Source organism: Coregonus lavaretus, assembly GCF_964263955.1.
Source record: "Coregonus lavaretus genome assembly, chromosome: 33".
Classification (NCBI taxonomy): domain Eukaryota; kingdom Metazoa; phylum Chordata; class Actinopteri; order Salmoniformes; family Salmonidae; genus Coregonus; species Coregonus lavaretus.
Genome location: NC_140020.1, coordinates 8,930,699 through 8,950,281, shown reverse-complemented (window position 1 = coordinate 8,950,281; position 19,583 = coordinate 8,930,699). Strand labels below are relative to the sequence as shown.

At 46.4% G+C, this 19,583-nt stretch overlaps 1 protein-coding gene across 1 annotated transcript; it reads left to right on the top strand.

Moving 5' to 3' along the window:
* Positions 1-281: 281 nt before the first annotated feature.
* On the top strand, positions 282-1,658 carry LOC311108256 (insulinoma-associated protein 1a-like; the record flags this gene model as incomplete). The annotated part of the gene is made up of 1 exon (XM_084150877.1): positions 282-1,658. One exon carries the CDS (start codon positions 282-284, stop codon positions 1,656-1,658), a length of 1,377 nt encoding a protein of 458 aa, XP_084007003.1.
* Between the last annotated feature and the right edge of the window lie 17,925 nt (positions 1,659-19,583).

Below are 19,583 nucleotides of genomic sequence, written 5' to 3'. Positions count from 1 at the left end.
ACCCTCCCAAACCCACTCAGCAAATCCATAGGGATCTTAGTTCCATCTGATTGGTTGGGGATGAGGCAACAAGGGGCGAGAACAATGTCATAATTTCCCCTTAAAACGAGTGCAGCTATGTCGTGATGAAAGCATCTCGGGAAGAGAACGAATCAATAGCAGCCAGGGGAACGGTGAAAAATCAGTGTCCGATGTGTCTGTAATAATAACCTGAACCTGGATTTGATTTCAACATAATCTGTGCGTTAAAAGGGCCTTAATCTGTTCAGTCCATCGCAAAAATGCCAAGAGGATTTTTAGTGAAAAGGAACAAGAAACCAAACCCTGTGTTTTACAGGGTCCGCTCTGATGAAAAGGAGCAGAGACAACATATACAAGCTTTCGCATCCTTCACTGAGCGCGCAGCTGCAGCATCCCGGTTCTGCGAGGCATCAGCCACAGCAGCAGCCACCGGACAAGATGCTAAACCCGTTCAGTTTGGGAACTCGGAGGCAGTGTACCAGGCGCTTTACACCCCCACCCGGCCAGTCAGTAAGGACCATGAACAGGGATATTGTGAGAGACATTTCAATCTCGGCTCACCGGTGTTTGCTGAATCCTTTCCCACACCTGCAGCGCTTACCACTTTAGATCCCCTCTTTTCCCCGGTGGACCTAAAAATCGGTACCAGTAACAGCAACCGGACCGGGACAACCACGAACCCAATCCTACCCGCTGTCACCGGGAATGGCACCAAAAGGCCTTCAAGCGACACCGAGCGTAAAAACAAGCCTCCGTCGAAAAAAAACAAAGCTATCAAGAAACTACATTTCGAAGACGAGATGACCACATCACCCGTGCTTGGGCTCAAAATTAAAGAGGCGCCCGTCGACCAAAAACCCAGACCACAACCGGCAGCAGGTGACAAGCCCCTCGGTGAGTTCGTCTGTCAACTGTGCAGAGAAGCATATGGCGACCCGTTCGCGCTGGCCCAGCATAAGTGTTCCAGGATAGTGAGGGTTGAGTACAAATGCCCTGAATGTGATAAGGTTTTCAGCTGCCCGGCAAACCTAGCCTCCCACAGGCGCTGGCACAAACCAAGACCCCAGAATACCGCGTCAATATCTGGTGCACAAAATATTAAATCAGAGAGTGATAAGATGCCCGCGCTCGACAAGGCTGTCTCTGATGAAATAAAGGGCCGGAGAGATAGAGACACACCCAGCCCCGGGCTGTCAGAGTCGGGATCAGTTGGATCAGAGGAGGGTCTCTGTGATTGTCATCACTGTGGGAAAAAGTTTAAACGCCAGGCATACCTAAGAAAGCACATCCTATCTCAACATGCCACAGCTTCCCACAATACCAGCAGTGAGGTCCACGATGCCTATCCCTTATCCCAAAACGAAGGAAAGCCAAGTGACAAAACTCCAAGCCACGCACCATTGAATCTGAGTTCCTCAGGGTGCCACCTGTGCCCTGTTTGTGGAGAGAACTTTCCCAACAGAGTCAACCAGGAGAGGCACATCCGTCTCCTCCACTCCTCGCAGGTCTACCCATGCAAATATTGCCCTGCAATGTTCTACAGTTCTCCGGGACTTACACGGCACATCAACAAATGTCACCCCTCAGAAAACAGGCAGGTTATACTCCTTCAGATGCCTGTGCGACCAGCCTGTTAAACTGAGAATATACCTGTGCCTTTACGGGTGGACGTCATATGCTTGACGTTTGACTCCGACCTCAACCACTGCATTTAATAATAGGGGATTTCAAATCCTGTTTGGAGCTTGAATTCTATATTTTTCAGACTCATCTTAGTTTATCTAAAGTACGTAAAGCATTAGACTGTTAACTTATTTTTCTAGGATCTCTGCACAAGTGCTATTGCATTAGCTTCTAGACCTAAGAAAGGGATATCCTAGCTGTACTGTTGTCATAAAATTGCCTTTTAATTCACAGGCTGTAAATGTATCTATCACTTTATTAGCTTGTGAATCTGTGGACATTCAATTTTAGCTTTGTCTCTGAACATAATACAGTTTGAATGGTTTGCCCTAGTGTAGCCATCAATGCCTTTTGGATTAGAGCTTTTGTACACTCCTGCTGTAAAACTGCCTTAATTTATATGTCGAATAATGATTGTTTTTAATATCTTATTTATCATTGGCCAGATATTGTATCATTATTGTTATTTTACACAATGTATTGCCAGTATACTACACATAAAACCATCATGAATATTTTCTATTTATTTATTTATTGAATTGATCTTATGTAAATTATTGTTTTATGTGATTTATGTGTGACTTATTCATGTATATTTTCATGCCATAGCCAAATTATCCTTTCCACGTATTTATTTCAAGTTTACATAGATACTGAGGATGGACCCTGAGCTTTTAAAACATTCTCCTCAATGCAATCATGTTTTTTTGCTCTGATTGTTTTGTAACTATTAGCTCTTACCGCGTGTGTATGTTTCTGCAGTATTTGCTATATGTCTAAATAATAAAAGCAAAAAAATCTATATTGTTTGACTAACTTGGATCCAAAAAAATTCAGTTTTCTGACCTGAACTTGTAGCTTTAGGATCATGCAGCCATGGTGGTGGTGTTAAGACCATATTGTCATGGTGTATTTCACTATTGTCAGAAAGTAACTGGACATGGCCTGGTCTTGGCCCTGCATGGTCAGTCAGTGAGGGAGTACAGGGCAGTGCAGGTGTTCAGCAGGTGGACACACTTTGGTGAAGTTTGTTTTGGCTGTCTTCCTAAAAGGCTACCCCTCACCACATTGACTCTGTGACTCAGGCTATCATCCTCACACCGGAGGCAGCCTTCATTAGCGATATCCCATAGCCCAGCAGCACAGAGCAGACCAACAGGAAGCAGAGATGGCACTAGTACACCAGAGAGTGGTGTTTATTTTCTCACTGCATCCAGTGGAGGCTGCTGAGGGGAGGATGGCTCATAATAATGGCTGAAATGGAGTCAATGGAATGGTATCAAACACATGTTTTGGATAGCATTCCATTCACTCCATTCCAACCATTAGACTCCACTCTAGCTGTTATTATGAGCCGTCCTCCCCTCAGCAGCCTCCACTGACTGCATCCCATCACATAGTGCAGCATGGTAGAGTATAGTATGCTAGCTGCTGTCACTCTAGGGCTCATTAGAAGTCACATACATGTTTAAGATATTATCAGACGTTTCGTTTGTTGTAATAATCCTTCAGTCCATGCAACTAAAATCCACATAATATTAATGATGTAATGACACTGTAACTGGCTTAGTGATGATGCTGAGTATAATGCTTAAAAAGGGAAAAACTTTTTTATTTTTATTACAACTAAAGGGTAAGAACAATTCAGAAAGCATACCCCTGCATGGTTTAGTATGTCTCAATAGCTGAGCATGTCTGTACAGCTCACACTACGTCTCACAGTCACCTGGGCTGCACCTGGTTCTCCATGGCAACCAGATCTCTGGAGGAGTAGAAAGGTGTGACAGCCGGGCCAGCCACACCCTTACACAGTAACTGCTGCTGGTGGTAGAGGACTGCAAGCTGTCAATCACACATAGTATGGTCAATGTCACTCAGAGAGGCATGGTCAGGAACTGAAGGCATGGCAATATCAGCTTGGAAATAATGAGAACCCCCCCAAAAAATTGATACAGTAAGAAATGACAATGGATATACCACTGAGAATTGAAAAGGTTCCTCCTGGAACGGGTAGATGTAAGCTCGTTTGTTGGTGGGCCGTTAATAATTTTCAATTTACTTTTGCTAATTACAAAAATAATTGTACTGATGTTCTGAGGGTTAGAGACAGGAAGTTTGTGGTAAAACATGTTGGAAATTCTTGGGCTCTCTTGGACTCTCTTTTGTTTTTAAACACTGAAGAGGAAATGTCCTCAACTGCACTTCACAAACGCTCTGCGGTGACCACAAAATATGTCCTCACTAACCTCAAAACTTTCCTTTAGTTCCCCTGAACCTCACACGGTGATGGCCTGGCCAACAGTCCCGATGCACCTCCAGCCCACACCACCACACACACTCACGCTTCCGCGCGGCAGGCAGTACGGTGCATCAAGTTTGAAACCAACTGGCTCCTGAACAGCTTCTATCCCCAAGCCATACGACTGCTATATTTGCACTGTCTCTATGCACACTCACAGAAATCTACAAACTCACACACACTGACACTCCAACACACACATAACATGCAGACACATTTATACTGACTCGACACACACACACACACGCACACACTCACACACACACATTTCACACACACACACTCACATAAAATCATCATATACACTGATTCTACTATGTTCATCATATATCCTGATGCCTAGTCACCTTACCCCTATACATATCTACCTCTATCACTCCAGTATACCTGCACATTGTTTATATAGTATTGGAACTGATCCTGTATATAGATTCTTACTTTCTCCTGTTCTTCTTATTTCTTATTTTTATTTCTCGTGTTTCTGTTCTACCTTGTTATTTTTAGTATTAATTTGTTATTGATTACTGCATTGTTGGGTTTGGAGCTTGCAAGGAAGGCATTTCACTGTACTTGTGCACGTGACATTAAAACTTGAAACACACACACACACCTCCTCCTCCCGGTGGGTATCCCAGACAGGTGTACGGCAGACAGGCAGCTGGGGAGCGGGCCAAAGATAAGATCTCCAGATAAAGCCTTTCACACCAACAGTACCGGCTGCTGCAGTATAATGGAGCTGTGGCAGTCTAGTTCTACGCCACAAGAATAAAGAAAAATGGGGTAAAGGGAAAACGCATAGCGTTGGCAAATAGATATAAGCTTTAATAGTGTACCATTCAAATATGACAGCCAATCTGAACTCCATCGAAGGAGAGAGCAGAGAGTCTGTGTTAATATAACAGGAAGTATACTGTATACACACTACATTGCCAAAAGTATGTGGACAACTGCACCTAGAACATCTCATTCCAAAATCATGGGCATTCAAATGGAGTTGGTCCCCCCTTTGCTGCTATAACAGCCTCCACTCTTCTGCGATGGCTTTCCACTAGATGTTGGAACATTGCTGCGGAGAATTGCTTCCATTCAGCCACAAGAACATTAGTGAGGTCGAGCACTGATGTTGGGCGATTAGGCCTGGCTCGCAGTTGACGTTCCAATTAATCCCAAAGGTGTTCGATGTGGTTGAGGTCAGGGCTCTGTGCAGGCCAGTCAAGTTCTTCCACAACGATCTCGACAAACCATTTCTGTATGGACCTCGCTTTGTGCACGGGGGCCATTGTCATGCTGAAACAGGAAAGGGCATTCCCCAAACTGTTGCCACAAAGTTGGAAGCACAGAATCGTCTAGAATGTCATTGTATTCTGTAGCGTTTTAATTTCCCTTCACTGGAACTAAGGGGCCTAGCCCGAACCATGAAAAACAGCCCCAGACCATTATTCCTCCTCCACCAAACTTTACAGTTGGCGCTGTGCATTAGGGCAGGTAGCGTTCTCCTGGCATCCGCCAAACCCAGATTTGTCCATCGGACTGCCAGATGGTGAAGCGTGATTCATCACTCCAGAGAACGCATTTCCACTGGAAATCCAATGGCGTCCAATGGCGGCGAGCTTTACACCACTCCAGCCGACGCTTGGTATTGTGCATGGTGATCTTAGGCTTGTGTGCGGCTGCTCGGCCATGGAAACCCATTTCATGACGCTCCAGACAAACAGTTATTGTGCTGACGTTGCTTCTAGAGGCAGTTTGGAACTCGGTAGTGAGTGTTGCAACCGAGGACAGACAATTTTTACTCCCTACACCAGGGTTCTTCAATTCCGGTCCTGGAGGGCCGAAACACTTCTGTTTTTTATTTCTACCTGGTAGTTAATTGCATTCACCTGGTGTCCCAGGTCTGAATTAGCCACTGATTAGAAGGAGAGGATGAAAAACAGAGGTGTTTCGGCCCTCCAGGACCGGAATTGAAGAACCCTGCCCTACACGCTTCAGCACTCGGCGGTCCCATTCTGTGAGCTTGTGTGGCCCACCACCACTTTGCAGCTGAGCCGTTGTTGTTCTTAGACGTTTCCACTTCACAATAACAACACTTACAGTTGACCGGGCAGAAATTTGACGAACTGACTTGTTGGAAAGGCGGCATCCTATGACGGTGCCACGTCGAAGGTCACTGAGCTCTTCAGTAAGGCCATTCTACTTCCAATGTTTGTCTAAGGAGATTGCATGGCGGTGTGCTCGATTGTATACACCTGTTTGCAATGGGTGTGGCTGAAATAGCCGAATCCACTATTTTGAAGGGATGTCCACATACTTTCGTATATATAGTGTAACTTGGCACTACTGACTCTGTAATTAACTAGGAATGGTTCAGTGCTAAAGAGCTGATACCTCAGTCTGGTTGCCATGACATTGTGTGTGTGTTGTCTGTAAGTGTTCATGACAGATGCTTCCCAGTCAGTATCCGAAGGCAGTTCTACCCCTCTCTGGTCCGGTTCAAACACACCTTCATTTTGTCATGTGAGCTGACTTGATATCTCACATTAAAGCAACACAGAGTTATTACATTTGCCTGATGTAATCAGACATCCAGCAGAGTCTAATACAGTTAACCAGACCTGGGGAGTAGTGTTACATGGTAGGACGTGTTGTTCTCTGTGTGAGGGCGCACGTGTGCACACACACAAAGATGGTCTATTACACCTGCCCTTTGCTTGTCAGCCACACCCACACCCACAATTTCCTCTCCTCTCTTTTGTATTCACATCCTCCCTCTACTTATCAACTGCCATCCATCCATCTATCCATCCCTCCTGAAAAAAAAGGACAAGTGAACAGGCAGTCTTTCAGCTTAGTCCACAGCAGTGTGCAGCACAGCGCGTGCCTTCTCTTATCTGTACCGCTCAGAGATAAAGAAAAAATAAGAAAAGTAAACTCTCCCCCTGGACTCTCTCCCCCTGGGCTCTCTCCCCCTGGGCTCTCTCCCCCTGGACTCTCTCCCCCTGGACTCTCTCCCCCTGGGCTCTCTCCCCCTGAACTCTCTCCCCCTGCACTCTCTCCCCCTGGGCTCTCTCCCCCTGGACTCTCTCCCCCTGGGCTACTCCCCCTGGGCTCTCTCCCCCTGGGCTCTCTCCCCCTGGACTCTCTCCCCCTGGACTGCTCATGGCAAGACAAACAAGCCTCCAGGCATTTTCCAGTATGGCAGGTGTTGGTGTCAGGGCCAGACAACCACGGAGAGTCAACAAGGATGGACACTGGAAAAAAAGCAGAAGAAGAAACCACCACACAGTGAAACATTGTTATGAGTAAAACAGTGTAGTTTGTTTTGGAGCTGGTATTTAGTGTGTCACTAACAGCCTGCAGCACGTTCTGACCCTACTGAGCACCGGCACATCGTAGAATATTGGCTTAACAATATTGTGGTGTTCCAGCACCTATATGCAAACGGTACCAGCACCCAAAATGAGTACTGACACCTATTTCAGTCCACTTCAAGGACCATATCTATGCCCATCTCCCTTCTCCCCTTCTTCAGCCTAGCTAAAGATCCCTGACACATCTCCAGGGTGTTGGGGTCTAGTCCTGCAGATGGCTACTGATCCTACGCAGCATACAGGATACAGGTGGCTCTAATATCCATCTCTCTCTGTGATTAGCACGGCTCAAAACTCTAAGCTCTAATCACTCGGTGACCTGACACTCTGAAAGTGAAAGACTAATTATTTCAATCAACAGACCAGAGGAGACAATTATGTGTTAGGAACCTAATGACAAGAAATGCCTCCAGGACATTTCAGTGACATCACTCCGCCATTATGTGATTTTAATGTATCTACTGTCTTAATCAACACATTTCTGTAGCGTTTTATGAACATTTGTACATACTTTTCATATATTTTCATATTTCCATAAATGTAGAAACCATGACATCCTCCTTCAACCTCCATTCACTACAGATATGAACCCTCCAATCTCAAGCGTGTTATCGGCATGTACATGACATACTGTATGTGAGTCTGTAGGCTACATGTTAACAGCTTGCCTGTTTAGAGAGAGCCATGGTCTAAAGCTGGCTCATGTCTATTTGGTGATTCCTGAAAACACTGCAACACATTGCTCTGTTGTGTTCTTCCAACCAGACGACTTTTGTGGAGGGGACAGCTGATTCCAACCACAGCCCTGGACCTCCTTCACACATGCCCCTAATGCTGCCTGTCAGGGCGTGTTGTAGGTGTAGTGTAGGAATCAAACGCAGGACGCAGACTGAATGTTCCAAAGGCTGTATTACTGGCCCAACACAGGCAACAGGACAACTAAGCCCGACAGCAAAACCCGCACGAAGGCGAAAGGTAAATGTGCACTAACAGGTGCGACAAAATGTAACGGTGCACACACAAGTGCAAAATAAGCTCCAGCACAGTGGAGAAATACGCTCAACCGAGCAAAACACAACACTGACGGAAACAATCACACACAACACTAGACAAACACAACGAGAAACTTATAGGACACTAATTACGTCAAAACAGAAACAGGTGTGGAAACAAACAGACAAAAGCAAACGAACATGAAACATCTAGCGGTGGCAGCTAGAATTCCGGAGACGACGAACGCCGAAGCCTGCCCGAACAAGGGAGAGAGGCAGCCTCGGCCGAAACCGTGACAGTACCCCCCCCTTGACGCGCGGCTCCAGACGTGCGCCGACTCCGGCCTCGGGGACGACCAGGGGGACGCGGCGCAGGGCGCGTCGGATGCCTCCGATGGAACTCCGTCAGGAGCGACGGGTCCAACACGTCTCTCCTCGGCACCCAGCACCGCTCCTCCGGACCGTACCCCTCCCACTCCACTAGATACTGGAGACCCCCCATCCGACGTCTCGAATCCAAGATGGATCTCACGGAGTACGCCGGTGCCCCCTCGATGTCCAACGGGGGCGGAGGAGTCTCCAAGATCTCATCTTCTTGGAGTGGGCCCGCTACCACCGGCCTGAGAAGGGACACATGGAACGAGGGGTTAATACACTTATACTCCACAGGTAGCTGTAATCTATAACATACCTCGTTCAACCTTCTCAGGACTTTAAATGGCCCTACAAACCGCCGACCCAGTTTCCGACAGGGCAGGCGGAGGGGCAGGTTTCTGGTAGAGAGCCAGACTCGATCACCAGGTGCGTACACCGGTGCCTCACTGCGGTGGAGATCAGCGCTCGCCTTCTGACGTCGGAGGGCCCGCTGCAGGTGGACGTGTGCAGCGTTCCAAGTCTCCTCCGAGCGCCGCGCCCACTCATCCGCCGCAGGAGCCTCGATCTGGCTCTGCTGCCAGGGTGCCAGAACCGGCTGGTAACCTAACACACATTGAAATGGAGTTAGGTTAGTGGAGGAATGGCGTAGGGAATTCTGGGCCATCTCGGCCCAGGGAACGTACCTTGACCACTCCTCCGGCCGGTCCTGGCAGTATGTTCTGAGAAACCTACCCACATCCTGGTTTACGCGTTCCACCTGCCCATTGCTCTCCGGGTGGTAACCCGAGGTGAGGCTCACCGAGACCCCCAACCGCTCCATAAACGCTCTCCAGACTCTGGAGGTGAATTGGGGACCCCGATCAGCCACAATGTCCTCGGGTACCCCGTAGTGCCGGAACACATGGGTAAACAGTGCCTCGGCAGTTTGCAGGGCCGTAGGAAGACCCGGCATGGGGAGCAAACGACAGGCCTTAGAGAACCGGTCCACAACGACCAGGATGGTAGTATTCCCTTGGGAGAGGGGAAGGTCTGTTATAAAGTCCACTGATAGGTGGGACCATGGCCGTTGTGGAACGGGCAGGGGTAGCAACTTACCCCTAGGTAGATGTCTAGGCGCCTTACACTGGGCGCACACCGAGCAGGAGGAAACATAAACCCTCACATCCCTTGCCAACGTGGGCCACCAGTACTTGGCACTAAGACAGTGCACTGTCCGGCCGATACCCGGATGTCCAGAGGAGGGTGACGTGTGAGCCCAATAGATCAATCGATCCCGAACCTCGAGCGGAACGTACTTCCGACCCTCCGGGCACTGTGGTGGACTAGGGTCGGTGCGTAACGCCCGCTCGAGTTCAGCATCGACCTCCCACACTACCGGTGCCACCAGACACGACTCAGGCAGTATGGGAGTGGGCTCCACGGACCTCTCCTCCGCGTCATACCGCCGAGACAGCGCATCTGCCTTGCCATTCTGTGACCCAGGGATGTACGTGATCTTAAAAGTAAACCTGGTCAAGAACATACTCCATCTTGCCTGGCGAGGGTTCAGCCTCCTCGCCGCCCGGATGTACTCCAGGTTACGGTGGTCCGTCAAAATGAGGAAAGGGTGTTGAGCCCCCTCAAGCCAGTGCCTCCACACCTTTAGAGCCTGTACCACGGCTAACAGCTCCCTGTCCCCTACGTCATAGTTCCGCTCCGCCGGACTGAGCTTCTTAGAATAAAAAGCACAGGGGCGGAGTTTAGGTGGCGCGCCAGACCGTTGTGAAAGCACGGCTCCTAAACCGGCCTCCGACGCGTCCACCTCTACTTGGAACGGCAAAGAGGGATCCGGATGCGCCAGCACCGGGACCGAGGTAAACAGGTCCTTCAGCCTCCCAAACGCCCTGTCCGCCTCGGCCGACCACTGCAGACGCACCGGACCCCCCTTCAACAGAGACGTGATGGGAGCTGCCACCTGTCCAAAACCCCGGATAAACCTCCTGTAGTAATTTGCAAACCCCAAAAACTGCTGCACCTCCTTCACAGTGGTTGGTGTTTGCCAATTACGCACGGCCGACACCCGGTCTACCTCCATCTTCACCCCTGACGCAGACAACTGATAACCCAAAAAGGAGACCGACTCCTGGAAAAACAGACACTTCTCTGCCTTCACATACAGGTCGTGCTCCACCAGCCTCCGCAACACCCTGCGCACCAGGGCCACATGCTCGACACGGGTAGGTGAGTACACGAGAATGTCATCAATGTACACCACCACCCCCTGCCCCTGCATGTCCCTGAAGATCTCATCCACAAATGATTGGAAAACTGATGGAGCGTTCATCAACCCGTATGGCATGACCAGATACTCGTAATGGCCCGAGGTGGTACTAAAGGCTGTTTTCCATTCATCACCCTCCCTGATGCGCACCAAGTTGTACGCGCTCCTGAGATCTAATTTCGTGAAGAAACGCGCCCCATGCAACGACTCAGTCATGGTCGCAATCAGCGGGAGTGGATAACTATACTTCACCGTAATCTGATTGAGACCACGGTAATCGATGCACGGACGCAAACCACCATCCTTTTTCTTCACGAAAAAGAAACTCGAGGACGCGGGGGAAGTGGACGGCCGTATGTATCCTTGTCTCAGCGATTCGTCTATGTAAATCTCCATAGCTTTCTTCTCCTCCTGAGACAGAGGATACACATGGCTCCGTGGGAGCGCAGCTCCTGCCTGGAGGTTTATCGCACAATCCCCCTGCCTATGGGGTGGCAACCGCGTCGCCCTCGCCTTACTAAACGCAATAGCCAAATCCCCATACTCAGGTGGAACGTGCAATGCGGGCACCTGGTTTGGACTCTCCACCGAGGTAGCCCCTACGGAAACGCCCAAACATCTACCCACACACTGAGCAGACCACTCCATCAGAGCCCTCTCCTGCCACGAAATCGCTGGGTTATGGGTACTCAACCAGGGCATGCCCAGCACCACCGGATACGCAGGAGAGTCAATCAGGAACAGCTGAATCATCTCCTGATGATCCCCCTGCGCACACATCCTAAGTGGCGCCGTGACCTCCCTGATTAAGCCCGTACCCAACGGACGACTATCTAGGGCGTGAACGGGAAAAGGAACATCAACAGGAATGAGGGGAATCCCTAACGCTAAACAAAACTCTTTATCAATAAAATTCCCAGCCGCGCCTGAATCTACCAGCGCCTTATGCTGGGAATGAGGTGCTACCTGTGGAAAACGTACAGGCATACAAAAATGGGCAACAGTGAGCTCTGGGTGAGTGGGGCGCCTACTCACCTGGAGGGAATCCCCAGTGCGGGACCTGTCGTCATCTCCCCTAGGAGGCCATCCCCAGCACCTAGCCGCGGTGTGTCCTCCCCGACCACAGTTGGTGCAGTGGATGGACCCCCTAGCCTGCCGACTCCTCCTCTCTCTAGCGCCAGCGCCCCCGAGCTCCATAGGACAAGGCTCGGAGACGCTGGAGGGTGGAATGGACGGACCCTCCGCAGGACGTCCGCGGGTAGCCAGCAGGGTATCCAGCCTGATGGACATATCAACCAGCTGGTCGAAAGTGAGGCTGGTGTCCCTACAAGCCAGCTCCCGACGGACGTCCTCTCGTAGGCTGCATCGGTATAGATCGATGAGGGCCCGATCATTCCACCCTGCATCTGCCGCTAGAGTACGGAATTCGAGCGCGAATTCCTGGGCACTTCTCCTCCCCTGCCGGAGGAAGACCAGACGCTCCCCCGCCGCTTTCCCCTCCGGGGGATGGTCAAACACCGCCCTGAAGCGGCGGGAGAACTCGGTGTACGTAATCGTCGTGGCGTCGATCTTCCTCCACTCCGCGTTGGCCCACTCCAACGCTTTTCCGGCCAGGCAGGAGATCAGGGCGGACACGCTCTCATGCCCTGAAGGTGCCGGGTGCACTGTGGCCAGGTATAGCTCTACCTGGAGCAGGAATCCCTGACACCCAGCCGCGGTCCCGTCGTAGGCCCTCGGGAGAGATAGTCGGACTCCTCGAGGTTCCGGCGCTGGAATGGGCGGGCTGGCCGATGGTGCTGGCAGGGCGGGCGGCGGTGGAGGCGAACCCCAGCCTCGGAGTGTGGTAATCACCTCCTGCAGGGCGGTCCCCATCTGCAGGAGCTGCTCTTGCTGGTCCCGAACCTGGGCTTCCAGTCTCGTCTGGGCTGCTTCGGCTCCTGCTGATTCCATTGTCGGTGTGTGATTCTGTCAGGGCGTGTTGTAGGTGTAGTGTAGGAATCAAACGCAGGACGCAGACTGAATGTTCCAAAGGCTGTATTACTGGCCCAACACAGGCAACAGGACAACTAAGCCCGACAGCAAAACCCGCACGAAGGCGAAAGGTAAATGCGCACTAACAGGTGCGACAAAATGTAACGGTGCACACACAAGTGCAAAATAAGCTCCAGCACAGTGGAGAAATACGCTCAACCGAGCAAAACACAACACTGACGGAAACAATCACACACAACACTAGACAAACACAACGAGAAACTTATAGGACACTAATTACGTCAAAACAGAAACAGGTGTGGAAACAAACAGACAAAAGCAAACGAACATGAAACATCTAGCGGTGGCAGCTAGAATTCCGGAGACGACGAACGCCGAAGCCTGCCCGAACAAGGGAGAGAGGCAGCCTCGGCCGAAACCGTGACACTGCCCCTCACAATACCCCGGACCGGCGAATGCTTGTAAATCAAGTATTCACACATCCAGAGGCCAAGATAATAACAAGCTGTTCAGAATTAATTTCCAAGCAAGGCAAAAGAGACCTCTCACATTAGAACCTGATTATGTTGCAGACAACAGTCCCCTGTAGCTCAGTTGGTAGAGCATGGCGCTTGCAACGCCAGGGTTGTGGGTTCGTTTCCCACGGGGGGCCAGTATGAAAATGTATGCACTCACTAACTGTAAGTCGCTCTGGATAAGAGCGTCGACTAAAATGTAAATGTTTGGAACCGATATATCGGCAAAAAAAATGTCCTGCAAATATCGCTATTCATACAGGAGTAAGAAAGTCCTAGACAGTTTGTGGGAAAAAAATAATATATTTTCATGTACATTCTTATTTTATTTTCATCTATCAGGGGATGCTGCAGTACCCTCAGCACCCCTACTTCCTGCAGCTATGCACACACACGCACACACAACTTTACACAATACTACAGGTTTTTGGTTACCCCTCTTTCTCTCCCTCCCTGTGCTGTTTAGTATTCCAGTTCATGAAAGGTCAATAGAGGTTAGAACAGGGTTTCTCAATGCCTCTCCAGGAAGTAGCAGTATAATTATGCAAATAGCCCTGGCTCCCCTCTATTCCAGCCAGTGTGCTGGTCTGGCCGGCCCTCTGCTCTGCGAGCCTGTGAAGATGATCCATTGACACGCATACACACATTCATACACAAACACACTGGCAGGCACACACACACACGCGCACGTACAGTACACACTCACACATAGAGAACACACTTATACAGTACACACTCATACACACACACAGACATTGCACCTGCACACACACTTACCAATACAAACATGTCATATAATAATAATATGCCATTTAGCAGACGCTTTTATCCAAAGCGACCTACAGTCATGCGTGCATACATGTTTTTTTTTTTTTTGTGTATGGGTGGTCCCGGGGATCAAACCCACTACCTTGGTGTTACAAGCACTGTGCTCTACCAGCTGAGCTACAGAGGACTATGACAACACACCCAACAGTACCAATACTGATTTTATTATTGGTTCATTGAATCTGTGTAAATTCAATAACAATAACAAATCTAATAGCTTTTATGGCTTTGATGTCAGTTTTTTGGTCATGTGATGTGAGCGTACATGGGGAATGTAAACAGGTGACAGACAATGTCTAATGTCAGGTTGCCCTTACACAAAAAACACATGAAAGAATCACATGTGAAACATTTACCATGTAAAAAGAAAAACAAGAATATTGACATATTATAAGTTATTTTTCACATGTGAAATTTTTACGAGTCAGACACGTGATATTTGGACACGTGTGACTTTTCACATGAATTTTTCGCATGTGAACAAATTACGTGAAAAATAGACCATGACCGACTCATGTCCACTACACTTTCACATGTGCATTTTCACATTTTAATGTCAATTTTAACTAGGGCTGTCAAACGATTCCAAAATGTAATTGAGCTTATCAAAGGATTTGCTGTGATTAATCACAATTAAGCACAAATTCAGAATTTGCTCAAATTGAGCTGTAATCTAAGATGATTTATACAAAAAGCATTACAAGAATATTGACGTCTTGATTTTGTCCAAAGTAACGGTTAGCAAAATCTGGTAAATTGATAAACACACTTTCTTTAACCTCAATGTCAGCTTGTTTTGACATTGCATTGTTGTTTTTACCTGTATAGGTTATGTATTTTGGATGTATTCAGTATATTTTGAACAAAACAAAATGTACTTTCAGACAATGTGTTTAAAAAAAAAAGTGCACTAAAATTACATAATGTTAACTTGAGTTAACTGATTTACTCAGTTCATTTTAACATGTTAACAGGACAAATAATGAGACACTGAGAGGCGTGCGCCTGCAGCAGATTTCTTACATGTGAGACTGCAAATGTAATTTTTACATGTGAATGTTTTTTACATGTGAAAATGCAATTCCATACGTGAAAGTGAGATTTTCACATGGAGTTTTCTTTCATGTGAAACTGCAAATTAGATTTTCACGTGATAGATTTTCACATGAACTTGCAATTCCACATGTGAACGTGAGTTTTTCACATGAGAAATTTGTTCACATGTGAAACTGCATATCCAATTGAAAGTTTTCAACATGTGAAACCTCAAATTTCACATGTGCAACTGTAATTCACGTGATGTGAAAACATGTTTTCTTTTCACATGTGGAAAGGTGGTGTTAACATGTGAACTATACATTTAATACATGTGAAAATATGGTTTCACGTGAAATTTAAGCTCAACATGCGAAAACAGCTATTTAACATGTGAAAATTCGATTTTTACATGTTAAACTGTACATTTGACATGTGTTTTTTATGTAAGGGTGGTGACATCAGTGTGGAATGGACTAGACCAGAGCAGAACAAAGACCATGGATGCGTACCAAATGTTACCCTATTCCCTATTTAGTGCACTAGTTTTGACCAACCCCTGATCAAAAGTAGTGCACTATATAGCGAATAGGGTGCCATTTGGGACGCAGAGATGGAGGGTGTGATGATGTTATGCACATAGCCAGACGGACAGGGGGACGGGCATGTACACCACGAGGAGACCAGCTGGGCCTCATGCCAGCTCATGCCGCAGGCTGACACCAGACCAAGTTCAGCCAAGAGTCAAATCACAACTCTCTATAAACTGTAAATAAATGCATTAGTTCATTTAATCCTTTTTATATTGTTGATGTTGGTTGTGTTTAGAATTTGCAATTTTGAAAAAAATATGCAATACACAAATACAAACAGACCTAGTAGAATCCTTAGAGTGCGTTCAGAAAGTTTACATTTAAAATGGATTAAATTGAGATTTTGTGTCACTAGCCTACACACAATACCCCATAATGTCAAAGTGTAATTATGTTCTTAGAAATGTTTACTAATTAATAAAAAATTTAAAGCTGAAATGTCTTGAGTCAATAAGTATTCAACCCCTTTGTTATGTCAAGTCTAAATAAGTTCAGGGGTAAAAATGTGCTTAACAACTCACATAATAAGCTGAATGGACTTAATATGTGTGCAATAATAGTGTTTAACATGATTTTTTAATACCTTGTCTCTGTACCCCATACACAATTATCTGTAAGGTCCCTCAGTCGAGCAGTGAATTTCAAACACAGATTCAACCACAAAGACCAGGGAGGTTTTCCAATGCCTCACAAAGAAGGTCACCTATTGGTAGATGGGTAAAAAAAAAAAAAAGCAGCCATTGAATATCCCTTTGAGCATGGTGATGTTATTAATTACACTTTAGACGGTGTATCAATACACCCAGTCACTACAAAGATACAGGTGTCCTTCATAACTCAGTTGCCTGAGAGGAAGGAAACCGCTCAGGGATTTCACCATGGGGCCAATGGTGACTTTTAAAACAGTTATGGAGTTTAATGACTGTGATAGGAGAAAACTGAGGATGGATCAACAACATTGTAGTTACTCTACAAAACTAACCTAAATGACAGAGTGAAAAGAAGGAAGCTTGTACAGAAAGAAAATATTCCAAAACATTCATCCTGTTTGCAATAAGGCACAAAAGTAAAACTGCAAAAAATGTGGCAAAGAAATGAAGTTTATGTCCTGAATACAAATCGTTATATTTGGGGCAAATCCAACACAACACTTCACTGAGTACCACTCTTCATATTTTCTTTGCATCAAGCATCATGTTATCGGTATGCTTGTCATCGGCAAGGACTAGGGAGTTTTTTAGGATAAAAATAAATGGAATAGAGCTAAGCACAGGCAAAATCGTAGAGGAAAACCTGGTTCAGTCTGCTTTCCAACAGATACTGGGAGACAAATTCACCTTTCAGCAGGACAATAACCTAAAACACAAGGCTAAATATACAATGGAGTTGCTTACCAAGATGACATTGAATGTTCCTGAGCGGTCTAGTTACAGTTTTGACTTAAATCGACTTGACAGAGCTTGAAGAATTTTAAAAATAATGTGCACATGTTATACAATCCAGGTGTTCAAAGCTCTTAGAGACTTACCCAGAAATACTCACAGCTGTAATTGCTGCCAAATGTGATTCTACCATGTATTGACTCAGGGGTGTGAATACTTACGTAAATTAGATATTTCTATATTTCATTTTCAATTAATTTGCAAAAATGTCTAAAAACATGTTTTCACTTGTCATTATGGGGTATTGTGTGTAGCTGGGTAAGAAAAAAAATCAATGTAATCAATTTTGAATTCAGGCTGTACCACAAGAAAATGTGGAATAAGTCAAGGCGTATGAATACTTTCTGAAGGCACTGTATATTTCCTCCTTCACAAGACAAGCTCTAATCCAATTGATATGATAAGAGACAGGATTTGAAGGACTCTGATACTCTGATCCGATCCACCTCAGTGTTCTATTCAGATGGCTGTGTTAATAATAATAATAATAATATGCCATTTAGCAGACGCTTTTATCCAAAGCGACTTACAGTAATGCGTGCATACATTTTTTTTTTGTGTGAATTGGTGGTCCCGGGGATCGAACCCATTACCTTAGCGTTACAAGCGCCGTGCTTTACCAGCTGAGCTACAGAGGACCACATCACCTCGGTGTTCTATTCAGATGGCTGTGTTAATCACCTGTGTTCTATTCAGATGGCTGTGTTAATCACCTCATTGTTCTATTCAGATGGCTGTGTTAATCACCTCAGTGTTCTATTCAAATGGCTGTGTTAATCACCTGTGTTCTATTCAGATGGCTATGCTAATCACCTCAGTGTTCTATTCAGATGGCTGTGTTAATCACCTGTGTTCTATTCAGATGGCTGTGTTAATCACCTCAGTGTTCTATTCAGATAGCTGTGTTAATCACCTCAGTGTTCTATTCAGATGGCTGTGTTAATCACCTGTGTTCTATTCAGATGGCTGTGTTAATCACCTCAGTGTTCTATTCAGATGGCTGTGTTAATCACCTCAGTGTTCTATTCAGATGGCTGTGTTAATCACCTCAGTGTTCTATTCAGATGGCTGTGTTAATCACCTCAGTGTTCTATTCAGATGGCTGTGTTAATCACCTCAGTGTTCTATTCAAATGGCTGTGTTAATCACCTGTGTTCTATTCAGATGGCTATGCTAATCACCTCAGTGTTCTATTCAGATGGCTGTGTTAATCACCTCAGTGTTCTATTCAGATGGCTGTGTTAATCACCTGTGTTCTATTCAGATGGCTGTGTTAATCACCTCAGTGTTCTATTCAGATGGCTATGCTAATCACCTCAGTGTTCTATTCAGATGGCTGTGTTAATCACCTCAGTGTTCTATTCAGATGGCTGTGTTAATCACCTCAGTGTTCTATTCAGATGGCTGTGTTAATCACCTTTGTTCTATTCAGATGGCTGTGTTAATCACCTGTGTTCTATTCAGATGGATGTGTTAATCACCTGTGTTCTATTCAGATGGCTGTGTTAATCACCTCAGTGTTCTATTCAGATGGCTGTGTTAATCACCCCAGTGTTCTATTCAGATGGCTGTGTTAATCACCTCAGTGTTCTATTCAGATGGCTGTGTTAATCACCTGTGTTCTATTCAGATGGCTGTGTTAATCACCTGTGTTCTATTCAGATGGCTGTGTTAATCACCTCAGTGTTCTATTCAGATGGCTGTGTTAATCACCTGTGTTCTATTCAGATGGCTGTGTTAATCACCTCAGTGTTCTATTCAGATGGCTGTGTTAATCACCTCAGTGTTCTATTCAGATGGCTGTGTTAATCACCTCAGTGTTCTATTCAGATGGCTGTGTTAATCACCTGTGTTCTATTCAGATGGCTGTGTTAATCACCTCAGTGTTCTATTCAGATGGCTGTGTTAATCACCTTTGTTCTATTCAGATGGCTGTGTTAATCACCTGTGTTCTATTCAGATGGATGTGTTAATCACCTGTGTTCTATTCAGATGGCTGTGTTAATCACCTCAGTGTTCTATTCAGATGGCTGTGTTAATCACCCCAGTGTTCTATTCAGATGGCTGTGTTAATCACCTCAGTGTTCTATTCAGATGGCTGTGTTAATCACCTGTGTTCTATTCAGATGGCTGTGTTAATCACCTGTGTTCTATTCAGATGGCTGTGTTAATCACCTCAG